The sequence below is a fragment of the Alligator mississippiensis genome, chromosome 16, assembly GCF_030867095.1.
Source record: "Alligator mississippiensis isolate rAllMis1 chromosome 16, rAllMis1, whole genome shotgun sequence".
Taxonomy (NCBI): domain Eukaryota; kingdom Metazoa; phylum Chordata; order Crocodylia; family Alligatoridae; genus Alligator; species Alligator mississippiensis.
In genome coordinates, this window is record NC_081839.1 from 3,433,196 (window position 1) to 3,449,654 (window position 16,459).

Sequence of the window (16,459 nt, forward strand, 5' to 3'; positions counted from 1 at the left end):
CCCAGTTGAGGATCCTCCCTGCCCTCCACCTTTCCCGGTTGAGACTCATCGCCCCTCCTGAAGGTGGGGTCACCCGCCTCCCCATTGAGACTCACTTCTTTCCCCAACTCAGACTCCCCCACCAAGCCCCGCCCCCTCTCCGTAGCCCCTCCGCCCCGCGAGCCCTTATGTCCCCGCGCGGCCGCCGTCGCTAGGCCGTGCGTCGCGTCGCGGGGCGGGGCGGAGCGAAGGGGGGAGGAGGGGGCAAGATGGCGGAGGCTTCCCCGCAGCCGGGGCGCTATTTCTGCCACTGCTGCTCGGCCGAGATCGCCCCGCGCCTGCCGGTGAGCGCGGCCCGGGGCCGGGCCGGGCCCGGGTGGGGCGGGGCGGCTGCGGCCGGCGGTCTGGAGGCGGCGGGGCCCGGCGCGGGGCTGCGGGGGGCGGCCTGGCGGGGCCGGCCCGGCCTGGCCTGGCGGGGGGCGCGGGCGGGCGGACACGTGGGCCCGGCCCGGCACGGGCGGCGGTTTCTTCCCCGGTGAAAACAGATTTGACACTTCAAGGAGGGGGGGAGCGGTATAACGGCCCCCCCAAATCACCCCGTCCCGGCCTGCTTCCTGGGAGGGCCCGCCGGCCCCGGGGGAAGGAGAGGGGCCGTGTCGCGGGAACGACTGGTTTTGAGGAGATGGGGGCCGGGGGAGCGGGTGGTTTGGGACAGATCCGGGCTGCGGAGGTGCCGGGGTTCGCCTCGACGGGCGGCCCGAGACGGCGGGATTCGTTTCGTTTCGGGGCAGCGGCGTCCTCCCCGAAACGTGGCAACGAATATCCAACTTATAAGTCATTAACATTAAGCCTCTAAGAGCCCGCCCGTGCTTTAGGAAGCCCCCAACTTTTGCAAAATAATGTCAGACTTGCTTATGGGTCATCAACATTAAACCTGGAAGGGCCCCGCTACGCTTTAGGAGCCCCCAAAATTTTGCAAGAAATGCCCAACTTGCTTATCGGTAATCAAAATCAAGCCTCTAAGGCCCCCCCCCCACAGTTTAGGGGGGGGCAAAGTTTTGCAACTTGTTTATAGGCCATTAACATTAAGCCTCTAAGGGCCCCCCCACACTTTAGGCAGGCCCAAAATTTTGTGACACAGGTCAGACTTGCTTATAGGTCATCAAAATTAAACCTTGAAGGCCCTCCCTACACTTTAGGCACCCTCAAAATTTTGCAAAAAATGCTCAATTTGCTTATAGGTCATCAAAATGAAGCCTCTAAGCCCCCCCCCCCCCCCCCCCGCTTGCAGTTCAGGGGGGGGGGCAAAGTTTTGCAACTTGCTTATAGGTCATCAAAATCAAGCCTCTGAGGGCCCCCCCACGCTTTAGGCAGGCCCAAAATTTTGTGACACGTGTCAGACTTGCTTATAGGTCATCAAAATTAAACCTTGAAGGGCCCTGCATGCTTTAGGCGGCCCCAAGATTTTGCAGCACGTGTCCGATTTGCTTATCGGGCATCAAAATTAAGGCTCTGCGGGGCCCCAAATGACTCTTGCCCAGGGCCCTAAGGCCACCACCGTTGGGGGTGAGTTGAGGTTGCTGTTACATTTTAATTTACGGTTTTGAAATAACTGAAGCTTTTAAATCAGCGGCTTCTCAGGCTCTTGCAGCTCCCTGTTCAAGGACGGTCTTGGTATTTCTACCCAAGGACTAGATTAAAATAAGAAGTGAGACTGTTTGAAGCGTGTGGGTTTTTCTGTTTTTTTAACCTCTTCTGGTTGGTAATTCATGAGCTGACCGAGGGAAAGATTAGTTGTTACTTGACTGGATGACTTCAGGGAAATTTAGCACGTTGTGGAAGATGGTGGTGAGTCATTGCCGAACCCGGTGGCCCCGCGTGGCTTGTCGGTTTCTGTGCTACTGGAAGGGCCGCTTCTGAGATGCTGGAGCTCTTGCAGAAGTTTGAAAAACAACTTTTGTGGCCAGATCCCAGCTCAAGTACTGCCACATCTGCCTACTCTTTCACCTTGGAGGTACCTACCTTCATGTAATAGGTAAAGTGAAGCCTTTTTTAGACATCCGACACCTAGATATCGTCTGAGGGCTAACCATATGATACACTCCTGTTCAACATGCTTCAGATGGAGGATGCTTAGGGAGCCTTTATGTTGCCACTGGAAATCCGTTCTGATGCATTGGTCAGTACCCTGCGTGAAACCCCAAGTGCATCGGAGTAAACCTTGCAGAGGTGAAAGCAACAGTTGCCTGTCCCCAACCTGGTCCAAATCCAGGTTCAGTTCAGCTGGTGCTTGAGAAAGTAGCCACGTCCAACATCCGGATTATTGAAGTTGCTCCTCCTGACAGCAAATTAAACTGCCCAAGTGAAGCTGTCACTGTGTGTGCTACAAAAGGAAAGATTTTAGCAGTTTGAGGGCCAGCAAACTTGGCATTTGTGCTTGTACTGTTCCAGCCTCCAAAGAATTTGCTGATTGCTGTTTTCAGGGTTGTCCGTAAGCAAAAAAAATATATATAAGTACCTCCCTCTAACAGGAAAGCCGAGAGGAATAAACCGCTTGCTTCTCTTGAGCAGGGTTGCAGTTCCTGGGTGTGGATTAAGCTGGTTTTATAAATTCTTAGCTGCGTAGGGCAACTGGCAGAAATGGAGCTGAGTGGAGATTATGCCAAAGAGCAAAGCAACGGATCTGATTTTGTGCGCGTGCGCCAACCCCGCGCAGGGCCTGGAGCGAAGCAGGGACCGTTCTGCAATGCAGACGATTGCAGAAATTGTGTAGGACCGGTCGTTGGGTTGTGGCAGATCTCGAGAGCTTTGTGTGGACGAGGAAGCAGCATTTTTTTGCTCTTAACCTCTTTGGCCATGCTTAGCAGCTGGGTGGTGTCTCGGTATCAATTTTCTTCCTGAGCAAGCAGGGGCAGGATCAAATGTCTGTCCAGCATTGTGGTGTGTAAATGGGGCCTTACAGGAAACTCTTCCCCCATCTCTTGAGGACAGATTTTGTCTGGGTGATGCCAAACCATTTGTGTCTTTGCGAATCAAGGACCTTGGGTCTTAATCAAAATATCTTTGTTTTAGTAGGCAGAACAGTCCCACAAGCAGAAAAAGGATGGGTATGCAGCAGCTACATTTTTAAAGCAGACATTAATACTAAATAAAGTCAAATAAGTGAGTTCCTGCTGTTAGCCCCTATGTCCGGCTTAGATTCTGCTTAAGTAATATTCTGGCCTGCCTTTAAATATTCTGTATGGGTCCGGTGGGGCATGACCTAATTCACTTTCTGTCCTAAAATGCACTGCATTGTGCGCTGTTTGGAGTCATGGCTTGGCAGTGACAAGTGAAGTGATTTCTTCATGTGATCTTAAGTACTTAAATATAGGGTTTCTTTTGGCATGGAAGTATGTTCAGGTTCCAGAAAGAGTCATTAAATACGAGCTCTTGGCCATGTCTGGGAATAACAAGAAAGACGGGTATAGAAAACTCAGTCCTGAGGAATCCTGCTACTGTGGTTTTGGTGTAAAAAAGCTCAGTCTTCAATGGTATAAGTGTCAGTTGATGGTCGCAGGTCTCCCTGACGAATAGAGGAATGGGGGGAATAATTCTAGTGTGCGTGGTACACAGTAATTCACTGGCGTCTCCTGGAAGCCTCTGTGTGGTGTAAAACCCAGACTTGATTGGTAATTGTTTTCCCCTGTAGTTCTCCCCAAGTGCTGGCAACTTTATAATTAACATGTGCGGAAACTCTGACAGCTTGCCCCCGCCAACCAACCAGCCATTTTGAAACGAATGCAAATTCACGCTGCTTTGCCAGGAGGTCTGGTGGTTTTGCTTTCACTTTGCCCGCAGCTTTGTCAGCATTCGTTACACCGCCTTTCTCTGAACAGCTTCTAAAGTCTGCTCCAAGCAGCTCAGTAGCTTGGCTAGGGAGATCAAAGCAGAGGCCAGTAGTTTTCAAATGTTTTGACACGTTGTGCTATATACTTGCACGTGGTCTCTAACTTCCATGCAATTGAGAGCAGTTCGACTATGATTTTATAGCAGTTTTCCTCTTTGCGTCTGGTTGGAAGAGCAGCCTGCGGCAGATCTCTGCAGCATTTTGAGCAGGTGGAAAGAGGCAGAGGGGGCACCCCTTATTCTGTTAAGTGGGGCTCGAGGATGGTTTTTATTGAGGGGTAAGAATTGCAAAACTTCCTGCAATCAGAAAGCACCAAGTGAATATTTGGGGAGTCTTCAAACGAGGATACTAGGGAAGAAGCTCTCTCAGAGACTAGCTAAGCCTGCTCAGTCCGGAGAAGGGTTACAAGGGAGGGGCTGGAAAGCGGTAACTGGAACAAGTGGCATTTTCTCTGGAGCAGTAAACTTCCTTCATTCCCGCTCTTGTGGGTTGCTGGTGTGATCTGAGTCAGATGAGACCGGTTTTTAATTAGTCCTTTCACTTTTGTGTGGATGGGGTTGCAGGTCGCAGTGCGCAGGGCTATGATCCTGTGTCCTACTCTCTTTAATCCTTAAAGCTGCCTACTTCCTTCTTGTCAGAACGGTTCAAACCAGCAGATTTCTTGGGGATTTAAAGCACGGTGGAGGCTGGGATGTGTGAAGCACCTCGTGGCTTTGGCTCTTAGTGCGCTGTGTGCTCGGCCCTGCCGGGTGCCTGTGCCCTGAGCCTTTGGCTAGCTGTAGCATCCGCGGGGGGTTCTCTTCATCCTGTCTGATGGCTGGTACTGTTTCTAGGGTTTCATAGCATCCGCCTTTCTCATGTGGTTTTTCTTTTCTATAGGACTACATTTGCCCGAGGTGTGAGTCTGGTTTTATTGAAGAACTTCCTGAGGAGCCAAGGTAACACACTGCTTTTGAAAGCTGCCACTAGTGCAAACTTGAGGCTCTTCTGTTCTGTTTCCATATCCTGTGCTCGGGTTTCGTATCCCGTAGCTACTACTTTGGTGGCTCCTACCAGCATTCGGCTTTTGGTGAAAACTTTGGGGGCCCATCCGCTCGTACCATTAAGGCTGTATCAGACTGAACTCGCAGAATTTACATCCATGCGTAAGCTGGCCCTGTTTCCCAACCATCGTGGCATGAGGCATGGTCTCTTGGCTAGTAAACTCAACTTGTTCACGCTAAGGAGGTGGGAGAAACTGATTCCGGCTCTACAGCATGGGGAATCTCCTACAGCAGTTACACTGTCTGTAGGGGTTAGCAAGTAGGAGAGGCATTCTTACCACTGGGTGTTGTGGTGCAGTGTATGCTCTTAAAAAGCAAAGATGCAGACATAGTTGTAGTATGCGAGGACAAGGCAACATGTTTTTTTTCTAGGTAAAAATACTTTCCATACAACCCAGTGCATCTTCACGGCACTGTAATGGAGTCAGAGGCAGGTTGGTACCTGGTTACACGTAAGATGTTTGAGTGCTGACTTGCAGAGAGAGCAGCTCTGAAAGGCAGCCGCACGTCAGAAGCTCTTTTGTTCTTTGACGTATAAGCAAGACTTTGCTCACATCAGTAGAGTAATTAGCTATTCCTGTAATGTAAGGCAGCTGGTTTTCCAATGCTATAGAACAGCCCATCTCCACTAAAAGGCAGCATAGGTCTGATAGCCTAATCTTGAGTCTGCATATCAATCCTAGCAGTGTCAGTGGCTTGATCTGACTTGGTCTCTGCACCATCATTTGCTCTGTTATTAAATAACGATAAGCTAGTGCAGGCGTGGGGAATGAGGACCGAAGGATGTTCCTACAGCTCTTTGCAAGCACACAGCCAAGTGATGCTAATGGTTCTTTTTCAATTATTGATCAGGGTTCATCCCCTAGTCACGTGACTTTGCAAGACAGACAAGGGGATTTGTTTCAGTGGGCTGGCTTATGACGGCAGCGTTAAGCCATACTTTGAATTATAATACGTAGATACGTAGTGCTCGCTTAAAGCTTTCCAGGTGCTCCAGGGGACTGAGCTGCATTGCAGAAGGGCATGGCAGGTAGTGGTGAATCTTTAGGTGCTGTGTTACAGATGGTTTTCACCAGCAAAGTTGCTGCTGTGCAGCTAAAGTGGGAAGATGTGCCTGAGGGGGGCAGGGGGGTCTAAACATAGGAAGAAGGGACTGCAATAAAAATGCTTTATACCATAATGTGTGCAGTTACGGTGGAGAACAACAGCTGATGAGAACATAAATCCCCATGATGGTGACCTGCTATGCTGGCCGTCTGTCTGTTCTCCTTGCTGAGGCCGCATTCCTTGCCTCCCTCCCTTGAAAAAGCCTTTCCCCATCACCTGTTCCAGCAGGCTGGTATTTCTGAAGCTAACCGATACTGTTTGCTCTTCTCAGGAATGCTGACAATGGGTCCAGCTCTTCCACAGCGACCAGCGATCAGAGCAGGCATCCGTTCGAGGTGAGCGATAGCTGTTTCACGGCCCCTCCGGGTCTGTACCCCTTGGACTCTGCCCAACGTTTGGGGCTAGTATCATCAAAAGTGCCACTGTGTAGATGCTTGTAATATGGCGTTGTTGTCAGCAGGTTCCTTTTTTAGTGCTTCTGGCCCACATACCCAGTCATTGTTAGGAGGGGCTGTGCTGTTGTATATCGAACTGTTTGCCAGGGTGTTTTGGTGCAGTGGTTGCAATTAAGAAGTCAGCAGTTAGCTGCAGCAATCACACATTGTTGGTTCCTATTGCTGTGCTTAATTTTGGCCTGTGCTATTTATTCACCATGGAGTTGCTTCTCAGCCTAAGCCCATCTGCTGCATCTTGACGCTGGTTGGTATCAGCAGAGAGTGGGCTGCTCTCTTCGGAGGCCTTTATGGGAACCTCGGTATCAGTAAGAGAAGAAAAAGCTTAAGCCCCCTCTTTGTAACCAGCCTGCCTTCTTGCATGTTTTCCCTACAGAATGTGGATCAGCACTTATTCACCTTGCCACAGGGGTATGGCCAATTTGCCTTTGGGATTTTCGATGACAGCTTTGAGTTTCCTGCTTTTGGGTCCAATGTGCAATCTGAAGACAACAGGGATACGGAGAACCGGCGGGAGAGGGAGCACCAATCTCGGCACCGATATGGGGCCCGGCAGCCCCGAGCCCGTCTCACCGCACGGCGTGCCGCTGGCAGGCATGAAGGAGTTCCCACGCTAGAAGGGTGAGAACAGCTTCACAGTGCCCTGCTCAGTGATGTTTTATCTCTCTGTAAGGAAGATTCTGTTCCTAAAGACTGTTTTTAAATAGGCCTGTCGGGCTTGATTAGCCTACGTAGATGCCTGACTTCATCTTATTGAAACTGCTACTTCTGGAACGGGAGATTTCATCCAGGATTAGAACCCTTAATTTGGCTTTGATCTTGAATCAAACTGATTAGCTCAGCTTCATTTTCATGAGCTCTGCAGTACTTAAACCTGCAGTTTCTCCCTTCCAAGGAAAAGACTATGCCTGGGAGATTTTACCCTCAGGAGCTGTCTGGCCAAGCAGCCATTCATGTGTCCTGTTTCTTTTCTTTAAGAATATAGTCCGTTATGTTCCTTGGAAGGAGAGTGACATGAAACTTTCCTGCTACTGCTGGATTTCTCCTGGGCATTGCTGGCCCAATGTGCTTTGCAATCGGCAGCTGGAAATGCTGCTGTCATCAGTCTAGAGAATAAGTGCTAGAGACTTTTCTCTGAGTATGCCCCAGAGGCTCCTTCCTGCCTTCACATCAGAAAGAGTCCCTCTCCAGATAAAATCCTCCAAATTCGTGCCACAGGAAGAACTAATCACTAGTCTTACCCTCCGTTTTGCCCCAACTAAGGCCAGATATCTTTCTAGCTACTATACATATATCTCAGGGTGGTTTGATGTATTCTAGTTCTTATGTGGTGTTTAATATTGTTGTCTTTCAGAATTATACAGCAGTTGGTGAATGGAATTATTGCACCTACTACCATACCGAACCTAGGAATAGGTCCTTGGTGAGTTGGAGAGACAAGCTGCTCTTTTTGAGGGTGTTCTGGCTTACAGCCATGGCGGAAACTAATATCCTGTTGCTTTTCTTCTTGAAGGGGAGTCTTGCATTCGAATCCAATGGACTATGCCTGGGGTGCTAATGGCTTGGATGCAATTATTACACAGGTAAAGCTGGCCCCTCCTTTCTCGTGCTGCTGGGGAGATGTGTGCAGTGGTTTGTACTGGATCAGAGCCCTGTTCTAAGAGTGTACATGAGTTGACAGCTGTCTTGGCTGGTGGAGAGTGAGAATCCAATTCTCCAACCCTCAGCCACCAACATAAAAAGATGTTTTCCTAGGGAGTTTGGTTAACACTGCCTTGCCTGTGGTGGTAATGCCACTTGTTTCTTGATCCATCCTACTGAAATGTATTGGCAGGAGGCATCTCTGTGACATCTGCTGCCACTGAGGTTTTTTGATACCTGTCCTTTAGGAAACAATCTGTTTGAGAACATGTAGAAAGAAGAGCATGATCAGAGGCATGTTTCAGTCTGAGCTCGGCTTGGGCTGAAAGTCAGGACTGTTTACCTGCCTGATGCAGCTGACCTGTTTGTATAGCTATTTGTGATTTAGCGGGGTAGAGGGGCCACTTCTGACTGTACCCCTCACATGCATACAGTGGTTTTTAACCCAGGTACTCATTAGAAAAGTGACAAAAACATCCTGAGAAAACTTGCCCTGTAGTGTGGGTTCAGCCTGTGGAATTTGCTGCAGCGAGCAGAGTCGGAATGCCACACAGTTTTATAACCCCGATGTGACAGCATGCATGTTGAACCTCATGTTGAGAGTTGCCAGCTGCTGGGCTGAGAACACAAGGGAACCTTTATCCCTCCACGCAGTGCTACAAAATCACCCGTATCCATTGTGATGGATGTGGAATTTAACCTGTGAAACACCAGGAGTTAGGCAGCAGTTAGATGTAGGCAGGGGCGGATCTAGGATTTTGAGAAGGAGGGTGCAGATGGTATGGTGCATCATCCCATATAACACAACACGCATCTTTCTCCAGGTAAAAAGAAACAAGAAGCTTTCCTCATATACTAGGGGCCTAGAGCCATAGTATGCATTTTTAAGATCAAAGCTAAAACAAATGTAACTTTATTGGATTGAGTTTAAAAACAGTCTGCCGGGCTGTGACATAAGAGCTGCTTTACCAGGAGCATCTAACAGGCAGCAGATTTGCAGAATAAAGACTAGTTTGATTAGTAGAACATCAGGAGGAGGCTTGATAGTCACCTGGCTGGGGTCATCTGATCTTGGTCCTCTTTCCTGCCAGGGGCAGGGGGTCGGACATGATCCATTGTGGTCCCTTCTGACTCTACAATCTATGAAAGGCCATGAAAAAGAAGAGAGGGTCATTAACACTTGTGGAATGAAGAGTTTAGAAGGAATTGGGTAGATTATAATAAACCATCAAGTCAATAGACTCCCTCACTGCTGCTGCCAGTGCGATGCAGTTGGTTTTAAACTTTTTAGGTGGAGAAGGAATCATAGAGGGGGTGCAACTGCACCAGTGCATTCCCCACCCCCCCCACCCTGGACCTGCCCCATGACACAGGTTTGCAGGGGAGGGGGTGGTGGCTCAGTGCTGTGTTCTAGCAGATTCCCATATCCCATCAAGCCTGTTTCACGTTCCTGCGCTTTCTACCATCTTTTTTCTTGCAGTTACTAAATCAGTTTGAAAATACCGGGCCGCCTCCAGCAGACAAGGAGAAGATCCAGGCCCTCCCCACCACTCAGATAACACAGGAACACGTAGGTATGTAGCCTGCAGCCCTCAGCAGAGTGCTTTGCAAAGCTTTTGTTTGCCTTCTGCTTGGGCTTTTCATTTCTGCCTGCTAATTTCTCGAAGGCCTAAAGAATTCAGAAGGAAGAATGAAGCAGGGCTCTCTTCATGCGGGGAAAAAAAGAGAGCTCTGTAAAACTGATGGATTTGCAGCGGGGAATAAACCTGTCTCATTTTGTAAGAGCTGGGTGTGGGTGAATGTCAGAGAATTCATCAAACGGGAGACCAAGACAGTCTGTCTTAAAAATGCAGAGCCTTCAAAAACTGCTGGGCATCCTCCATCTTAGGGGATTTTGCTCTGCTATAGCTTGTTGGTAAGAGTGGTGTACTCCAGCTCTTGCTGGCACACTGCTAGGCCTTGCTGTCTGGCTGTAGCAGGATTAGAAGGCAACAGAGTAAAAATGCCAGGCAGCTGCCTGCCTGTGGTGGTGTGAGATTGCTCTATAGCTGTCAGTGATGTGACTTGCATAAAAATGTTAGCCATGAATAACCATTCAAGCTGTCATTTTCAGCATAGCCTGATGCCGGACAGAGTTACCCAAATACATATATTTGCATAATGCATAATCCATGTACCCCAGCAGACTGAGGGAGGGAACAAAAGGAGTGGGGAGATTTTTGGAATAAGTGGAGTCCCAGGTGGTGGGGCGGCAGAGGAAAGCTTTCTACCTGGTAGTGTTGAGAGTGGAAGGGGCAGTAGCCAGGTGAGCGAAGGGAGGACAATAAGGGAACGTGTTAAAAGTTGGATTGGGGAAGGGAGCTGTCGCATTGTTCCTGAGCTGGGGGGAGAGGATACCTACTTCAGCCTTTTTGTTCTTAGCATCCTCTCTCTTTGTGACCTGACAGATTCTGGGTTGGAGTGTCCTGTATGTAAAGAAGACTACACAGTGGGCGAAAACGTCCGGCAGTTACCTTGCAATCACCTATTCCACAACGGCTGTATAGTCCCCTGGCTGGAACAGGTTAGTTACACTGGAGCGGGGCACTTTGCTCCGAGGAGGATGTTATAAAACCCAGGAGTTTCCCAGGCAGCGCTGTTCTGAGTAAATGTACCTGTGTAATGCTGGTGACACCTGAGCACAAGTAGCCTTTTGACCCGCTGAGGAAGGAGGCAGCTGGGGTCAGTTTAGACTGTTGCTTGTGCTGTTCCCATGTCTTTATTTCTAACCCTTTTTCCTGATTTTTTTTTTTTTTTTTTTTTTTTAAATCCCCAAAGCACGACACATGCCCAGTGTGCCGGAAAAGTTTAAGTGGACAAAACACTGCCACAAACCCCCCAGGACTCACAGGGATGAACTTCTCCTCGTCCTCCTCCTCCTCTTCCTCCAGTTCACCAAGTAATGAGAACTCGTCAAACAACTCTTGAATCGTAAACCAGCCCTCTCCCCATCCACCCCTACCCCGGCCCTGTGCGCTTTCCAGTGCCCTTCCTCCCTCCCTAGCCAACACAAGCAACTACGGGCCTCCAGAGCAGAGTGAGGGTGGGGTCAGGGGCGCGAGGGGAGGAAGCAGAAACCCCCCAAATCCCCCCTTCTGAGTTCTGAATATGTCAGAGGCCTCTGGTTCTTCCGAGATGAGAAGTCTCAAGTTCTGCAGTGTGGGGTGGGGGGAAGCACTCTCTGGCTGGGAGCTCATCTGGTCGCTGCATGGACTCTTTAACGTTGCAGTGAAAAGGCCGCCCAGGGTCCCCGAATGGAAACCTGAGGTGCTGAGATTCCGGATGGGAAGGCTGTTTGTATGGTTGTGAATTTGAGATTCCTTTTTCTCCACATCTCTTCTTCTTTTTTTTTTTTTTTTTTTTTTCCCCCCCTCCCTGCCTCCCCTTCTGCTTTGGAAGTTTTAAACCTTTGAAATGAAAGTGTAATACTGTGGTTTGCTCCCAGGATTTCCAGGCGGGGAGGGCTGGCAGGCATTAGCTAGTTGCCACCGCAAAATGTGAAGTCCTGAAATAGGCCCGACTCTTCCTCCCTTTCCCTGCCTCTGATCCTTCATTTTTCTCTCGATAACCTCACCCTTCTGATATTCGACACTGAAAGGGTTTTTATAATTTTAAATTATTACTGCTGTTAAATAAATGGACATTTCAGCTCACTGAGAAGTTACGCATGATTTGTGGAAAAATACAGGGTAAACTCTTCTGAGAGTACTGTACTTTCCCAGTGCAAATCCAGTCTGCACTGGGACTGTGGAACCCTCGGCAGTGTGCCGTCTGCCAGCACCCAATGCCTCTTTAACCCCGGGTTCCTCCGTGACCAACGCCCCATACACACGTTGCCAGCCTGTCAATCGTCGTCAGCTGCGGGACTGCAACTTTGCAGCGTTCTGGCCTGCAGCTTTTTGTATTTTTTCATCCCTTCCATCCTGCCCGGTCGCAATCCGGCCCTTCTCGTCCCGGATGGAATCGTGTGGAGTGTCTGACATCAGGCCTGGAAGTGCATCAGAGCGAGGACCAGACAGATGCCATCGTGATCAAATGAAATACATAAAATACATGATGAATGACATTGGGGGGGTGGGGGAGGGGAGGGGAAGAAATGTGTATATCAAAGCTACTTAAAAAAAAAAATACAGCTGATTTAAAACCTTCCAGGCATGCTTGTGAATCCGTTTCCTTAAGTAGATTTAATTGGGGTGGGGAGAACTGTTTTTGTATTCCTCTTCTGAGGGGTTTCTACCGTGTGTGTGTTTGTGTGTGGCATTTTTGTTTAAAAGCTGATTCGCTCTGTGGTGGGTGGAAGAGAATTCAGGTTTGCTCAAAGTTACCTTCTCACGGGTTGGGGGAAGGGTGCTTTCAATTGATTGTTTCAGTCACTTGAAAGCTTCGGTGAAGAAACCCGTACAGCATCTGTAAGGGCTTTCCGGGCCGACCTGATGAATAAAAGCAACGTGTACGGGCTTCCAGGGGGAAGCTGCGCCACAAACACAACTTCAGGATTGTGTGAGCGACAGATTCCAAGGATCCCCCTGGAAGGTGGCATGGTGTTTGGTGTGCTCAGAGCAAGCAAAGAAGGGATCCAGGTAGGGAATCCGTTCTGAATCCTAGATGCTGAGTGGTGCGTCTTAGAAGAAGGAGACAGACGTGAGTTTCTGAAGCAGAACTCGGGATTCTCTGACCTTACTCATGAGAGCTGGCAGTGTTGATCAGTTTGGCTCCAAGGAGTCCTGGAGGCTTAGCTGGGATCCCGGGTGGGGGGGTGTGATGCAGTGTGCACTAAAGGTCTGCAGAGAAGTGCATGCATGAAGCAGAGAGGACAGGAATTCTGCTAGAGAAGCTTTTCTTGGATGGGGCCTTGTGGCAAGACACCCTTCCTCCAAGTGGCGTGTTTCATAGTTTCTAGGGTCGGAAGGGACCTGAACGGATCATCAAGTCCGACCCCCTGCCCTGGGCAGGAACGAGTGCTGGGCCATGTTAGGTTTTTACCAGGTAGACCCTTGCTGCTGTTGTCAACCTGCCGGCTCCCTGCGGCAGTTCTGCGTGATGCCGTTAGGTGGAGCCAAGAGACCAGGGAAATATTTTGGGAGCTGCGCTGGGATGATAAGGGTGACGTGTTCCAGCTGCGGGCTGTCACCTATTCTTTCCGCAAGGGATGTCCTGGCAGTTGGATGAGCTGTGCATCTACCCGACTAACCCAGCATTTCTGGGAAGGCTTTTTATGGGTATAGGGCAAATGGGTCAAAGGCCTGATCTGTCTCTGACTGGTTCAGGGTGTGAATTCTGGGACCCTGCATTGCCCTGGGTCTGTGATGCCCATTTGCACAGAGGCCGAGGGGAGAATCCAGTCTATAATTCGGCTCCTGTTTGGCTCTTGCCACAAAAAGCAGGGAAGCAACATTGTCCATGTTAGGACCAGTGCTTTCTCCCTTTCTTTCCACTTTTCTCTGGGAATCTCCTTTTGTCCCTGGTGCATTCCCTTCCTTTTGTTGACTCCAGGCTCCCCACCTCTCCGTTACAGTCAATCCCTTCCCTTCCCCTTCCCAGCAACTAAACCCAGCAGTGAAGCAGATAGCATTGATTGTCTAAAGTGTCTGAGTTAACACCACACTGAGATTAGTGATAACTGGCTCCTGTCCCTGGATCGGGCAGTCTGCAAGTTTATGTATTGGAGCTGTCTGCATCAGTTAAATCCTTATCTCTGCAACAGAGAGGGCTACAAGGCTTTCCCAGATTTGTGAATGAGCTGGAGGGCCGAGTAATAAGGTAAGTCACAGAGCAGAGCTGCCCTATAGCTGTATGTTTGACACGTGCTGCTGTAGGACATCAATTGTAAAGGCAAAAGTGAGCTCGAGGAGTTTGATAACCCTGTTGCAGTTCATGATCATGAACAAATGCCCATCTGCCTCCTGTCCTCATTGCACCCAGTTTATCGTCTGCTGGGCCAATAAGTACCAAGGTGGGACAAGTGGGGATTTGACTCTAATTCTTGGAAACATCAGTTTGAACCATCCCTGTATTTCCACAGTATATTTCCAGTGCCCCCTTCTGTTGACTTGGACAGAACCTCTCGGGCTGTGTTTTGATCGCAGCTGGAGTTTCCTTGTGCCCTCCGTACTGGTTCCCGTTGCATAAAGCTGCCCCTGCCCCTTTGTCTAATGAGCCCTGTTGTCCGTGACTGCTCGGCTTCCAGAGCAGTCTCTCGCTGGAGTTTCTTGTAATGACTCAAGCACAGAAACTCAGCTGTGAATGCAACCAGGAAGGAGCTGGGCTGTGGAATGAAGGAGGAGCAGAGACTATGGGGATGCCAGCCCCGTGTTGATGCCCCAGTTTGTGTCATGGCAGGGCAGGGCAGAGGGCAGGGCGACTTGAGCAATCGGTCACCCGTGCCATCAGTCCCGGTGACATACCACAAAGCCGACTTGCCGTGTGAAGCCATCTGGGTCAGTGGTATTGTTTTAAGCATGCTGATCTCCCTTCTCGGTTGCCTCCTGCTCTTGTAACTTTTGACCTGGTTCCTGTTTGTGTTTGACTGCCCGTAAGGGGCCAGGAGAGCCAGAACTTGCTGCAGCACTTCTGGAGGGTGTCTTCTACACTTCCGACGTTCATCTTCACCCTGCCTCTCACCCAGATTTTCCAGGGAAATGCCCGACGTGCCTTGCGCACCACAGATGGGTTAGAGATGCATTGGAGAAAGGATTCTAGCCCTGCCTTGTTGAGAAGGGACAACCTCAGGGTCATTGCCGATAAAAGACCTGCACCATGAAAGCACAGGTGGGGTCTGAACATCACGTGGTAGGAATGGACTGTACTGCGGCAGCATCTAAGGCTTTTGAAAAGGATCACGGACCCCTCTTTGCCATCAGATCAGGGTAACAGGTCCTTATCGTAAAGTATAGGTTTCTTCAAAGAGTTCTGCTTCTGTATAGGCATGCAGCCAGGGCTTCAGGTGTTCTTGGTGCGAGCTTGTGGGTACTGAGCTCAGGAAAATCTGGCTTGAAGCGCAGTCACTCCCTCTAGTTCATTAGGTTACATCACGTTTAGGGTGACAGCCCCTCTTAGCTTGGTTATGTGGTGGGGGAAGTCTAAGGATGCCTTTGCCTCAAAGGCCAAGCACAGGTCTGCAACATGAATCCTCTCTGAGGGAGGATAGAAGAGCAGGGGTCTTTTTGCCCCTTGCGTCTGCCCAGGGCCTCTTAAACTCTGCTGTGATTTAAAAAAAAATGAGCTGCTAAAATGTTTTGGAGAAGATCCCCAATGCGGAGAGCAGCAAGCGGCTGCCAAAACCCCGTCCGGACTTCTAGCAGCTGGGTCTGATGGAGCGAAGCCAAAGGGATCCAGGCCTGAGCAACAGCCTTGGAACGTGTTTCTCCAGTCGCCTTTGCCAGCCTGACAAGTGTAGGTCAGTGGCTCCTTTGATCTTTCCAGAGGTTGGTGCCTCTGCGATGAGGTTGTTTTCTTGGACTGGAACATCAGGGTTGGTGGCTTGATGCTTTAGCCGGATGAGGAGCCAGAAGCTTTGTCAGCAGGTCTGCTGTGCTTATTGTGACACCTAGCAGGCTTGCTACCGAGGAAGCGTGGAGTGGAGATCAAGATGGATAGAAGAAGTATATGCCCGGGAGACCAAAAGCACTGCTTCCCCCTCCACAGACAAACCTCTGAGGCATGAGGGTAGTAAAGCACTGGAACAGGGGAGGTGGTGGGATCTCCATCCTTGGAGGTTTTTAAGACCCGGCTACACATAGCCTTGGCTGGGGTGATGTAGTTGGGGCTGGTCCTGCTTTGAGCAGAGGGTTGGACTCAATTGCCTCCTGAGGTCTCATCCAACCCTAATTTTCTATGATCCTATGTGCTTACTGTGCCTGCTTGTAAAATAGGAGGACTTTCTACCTCCATGGAGGTACCATGCAGGTATTTATGCACTTGGACATCCTTAGAAAGGAGGTGCTGGAGGCACGTACGGCATGGCAGCGTGAGAGAAGGGTTAATCACGGAGGCCTCTCCAGACCTCCTAGTCCTTACTGGTGTGACGCAAGACCCGGGTCTGTTTAGCATCAGCCACAACAGGGTTAATGCACACGCTTTCTCTCTGGAGCGCAGACGGGTTTGAAATCTGGTTTGGTAACAAAGGGAACAAGTTCGGTGGTTTCTGCTCAGGCCAGCGTGCATTTTTGGCGTTGCAAAATGACCCTGCAACTTTGGGGCTCGGAAGGGGTGTTGTAGCCTTGTCGGAGGTCTGCGTAGGCGGCTGTCGTGCTCGGGCTGCTTCTGGTTCCAGCCGGCGCACCGTCTTTCACCGGCCAGGTTGCTTCATT

General features: G+C 50.0%; 1 protein-coding gene across 1 annotated transcript; it reads left to right on the forward strand.

Moving 5' to 3' along the window:
- The first annotated feature begins 215 nt into the window (after positions 1-215).
- Positions 216-11,803, forward strand: RNF126 (ring finger protein 126). Its single transcript, XM_014599659.3, has 9 exons — positions 216-323; positions 4,748-4,806; positions 6,290-6,353; positions 6,847-7,091; positions 7,825-7,893; positions 7,984-8,053; positions 9,592-9,685; positions 10,559-10,674; positions 10,929-11,803. The coding sequence occupies exons 1-9, from the start codon at positions 249-251 to the stop codon at positions 11,076-11,078; spliced, it is 942 nt and encodes a 313-aa protein (XP_014455145.1). The 5' UTR covers positions 216-248; the 3' UTR covers positions 11,079-11,803.
- The last annotated feature ends 4,656 nt before the right edge of the window (positions 11,804-16,459 follow it).

Bases quoted from the DNA above. Each gene is read 5' to 3' on its own strand.
- RNF126 (XM_014599659.3), top strand. From the start codon at position 249: ATGGCGGAGGCTTCCCCGCAGCCGGGGCGCTATTTCTGCCACTGCTGC. The intron at 324-4,747 runs GTGAGCGCGGCC...TCTTTTCTATAG, and splicing joins AGATCGCCCCGCGCCTGCCG to GACTACATTTGCCCGAGGTG. The intron at 10,675-10,928 runs GTTAGTTACACT...AAATCCCCAAAG, and splicing joins TAGTCCCCTGGCTGGAACAG to CACGACACATGCCCAGTGTG.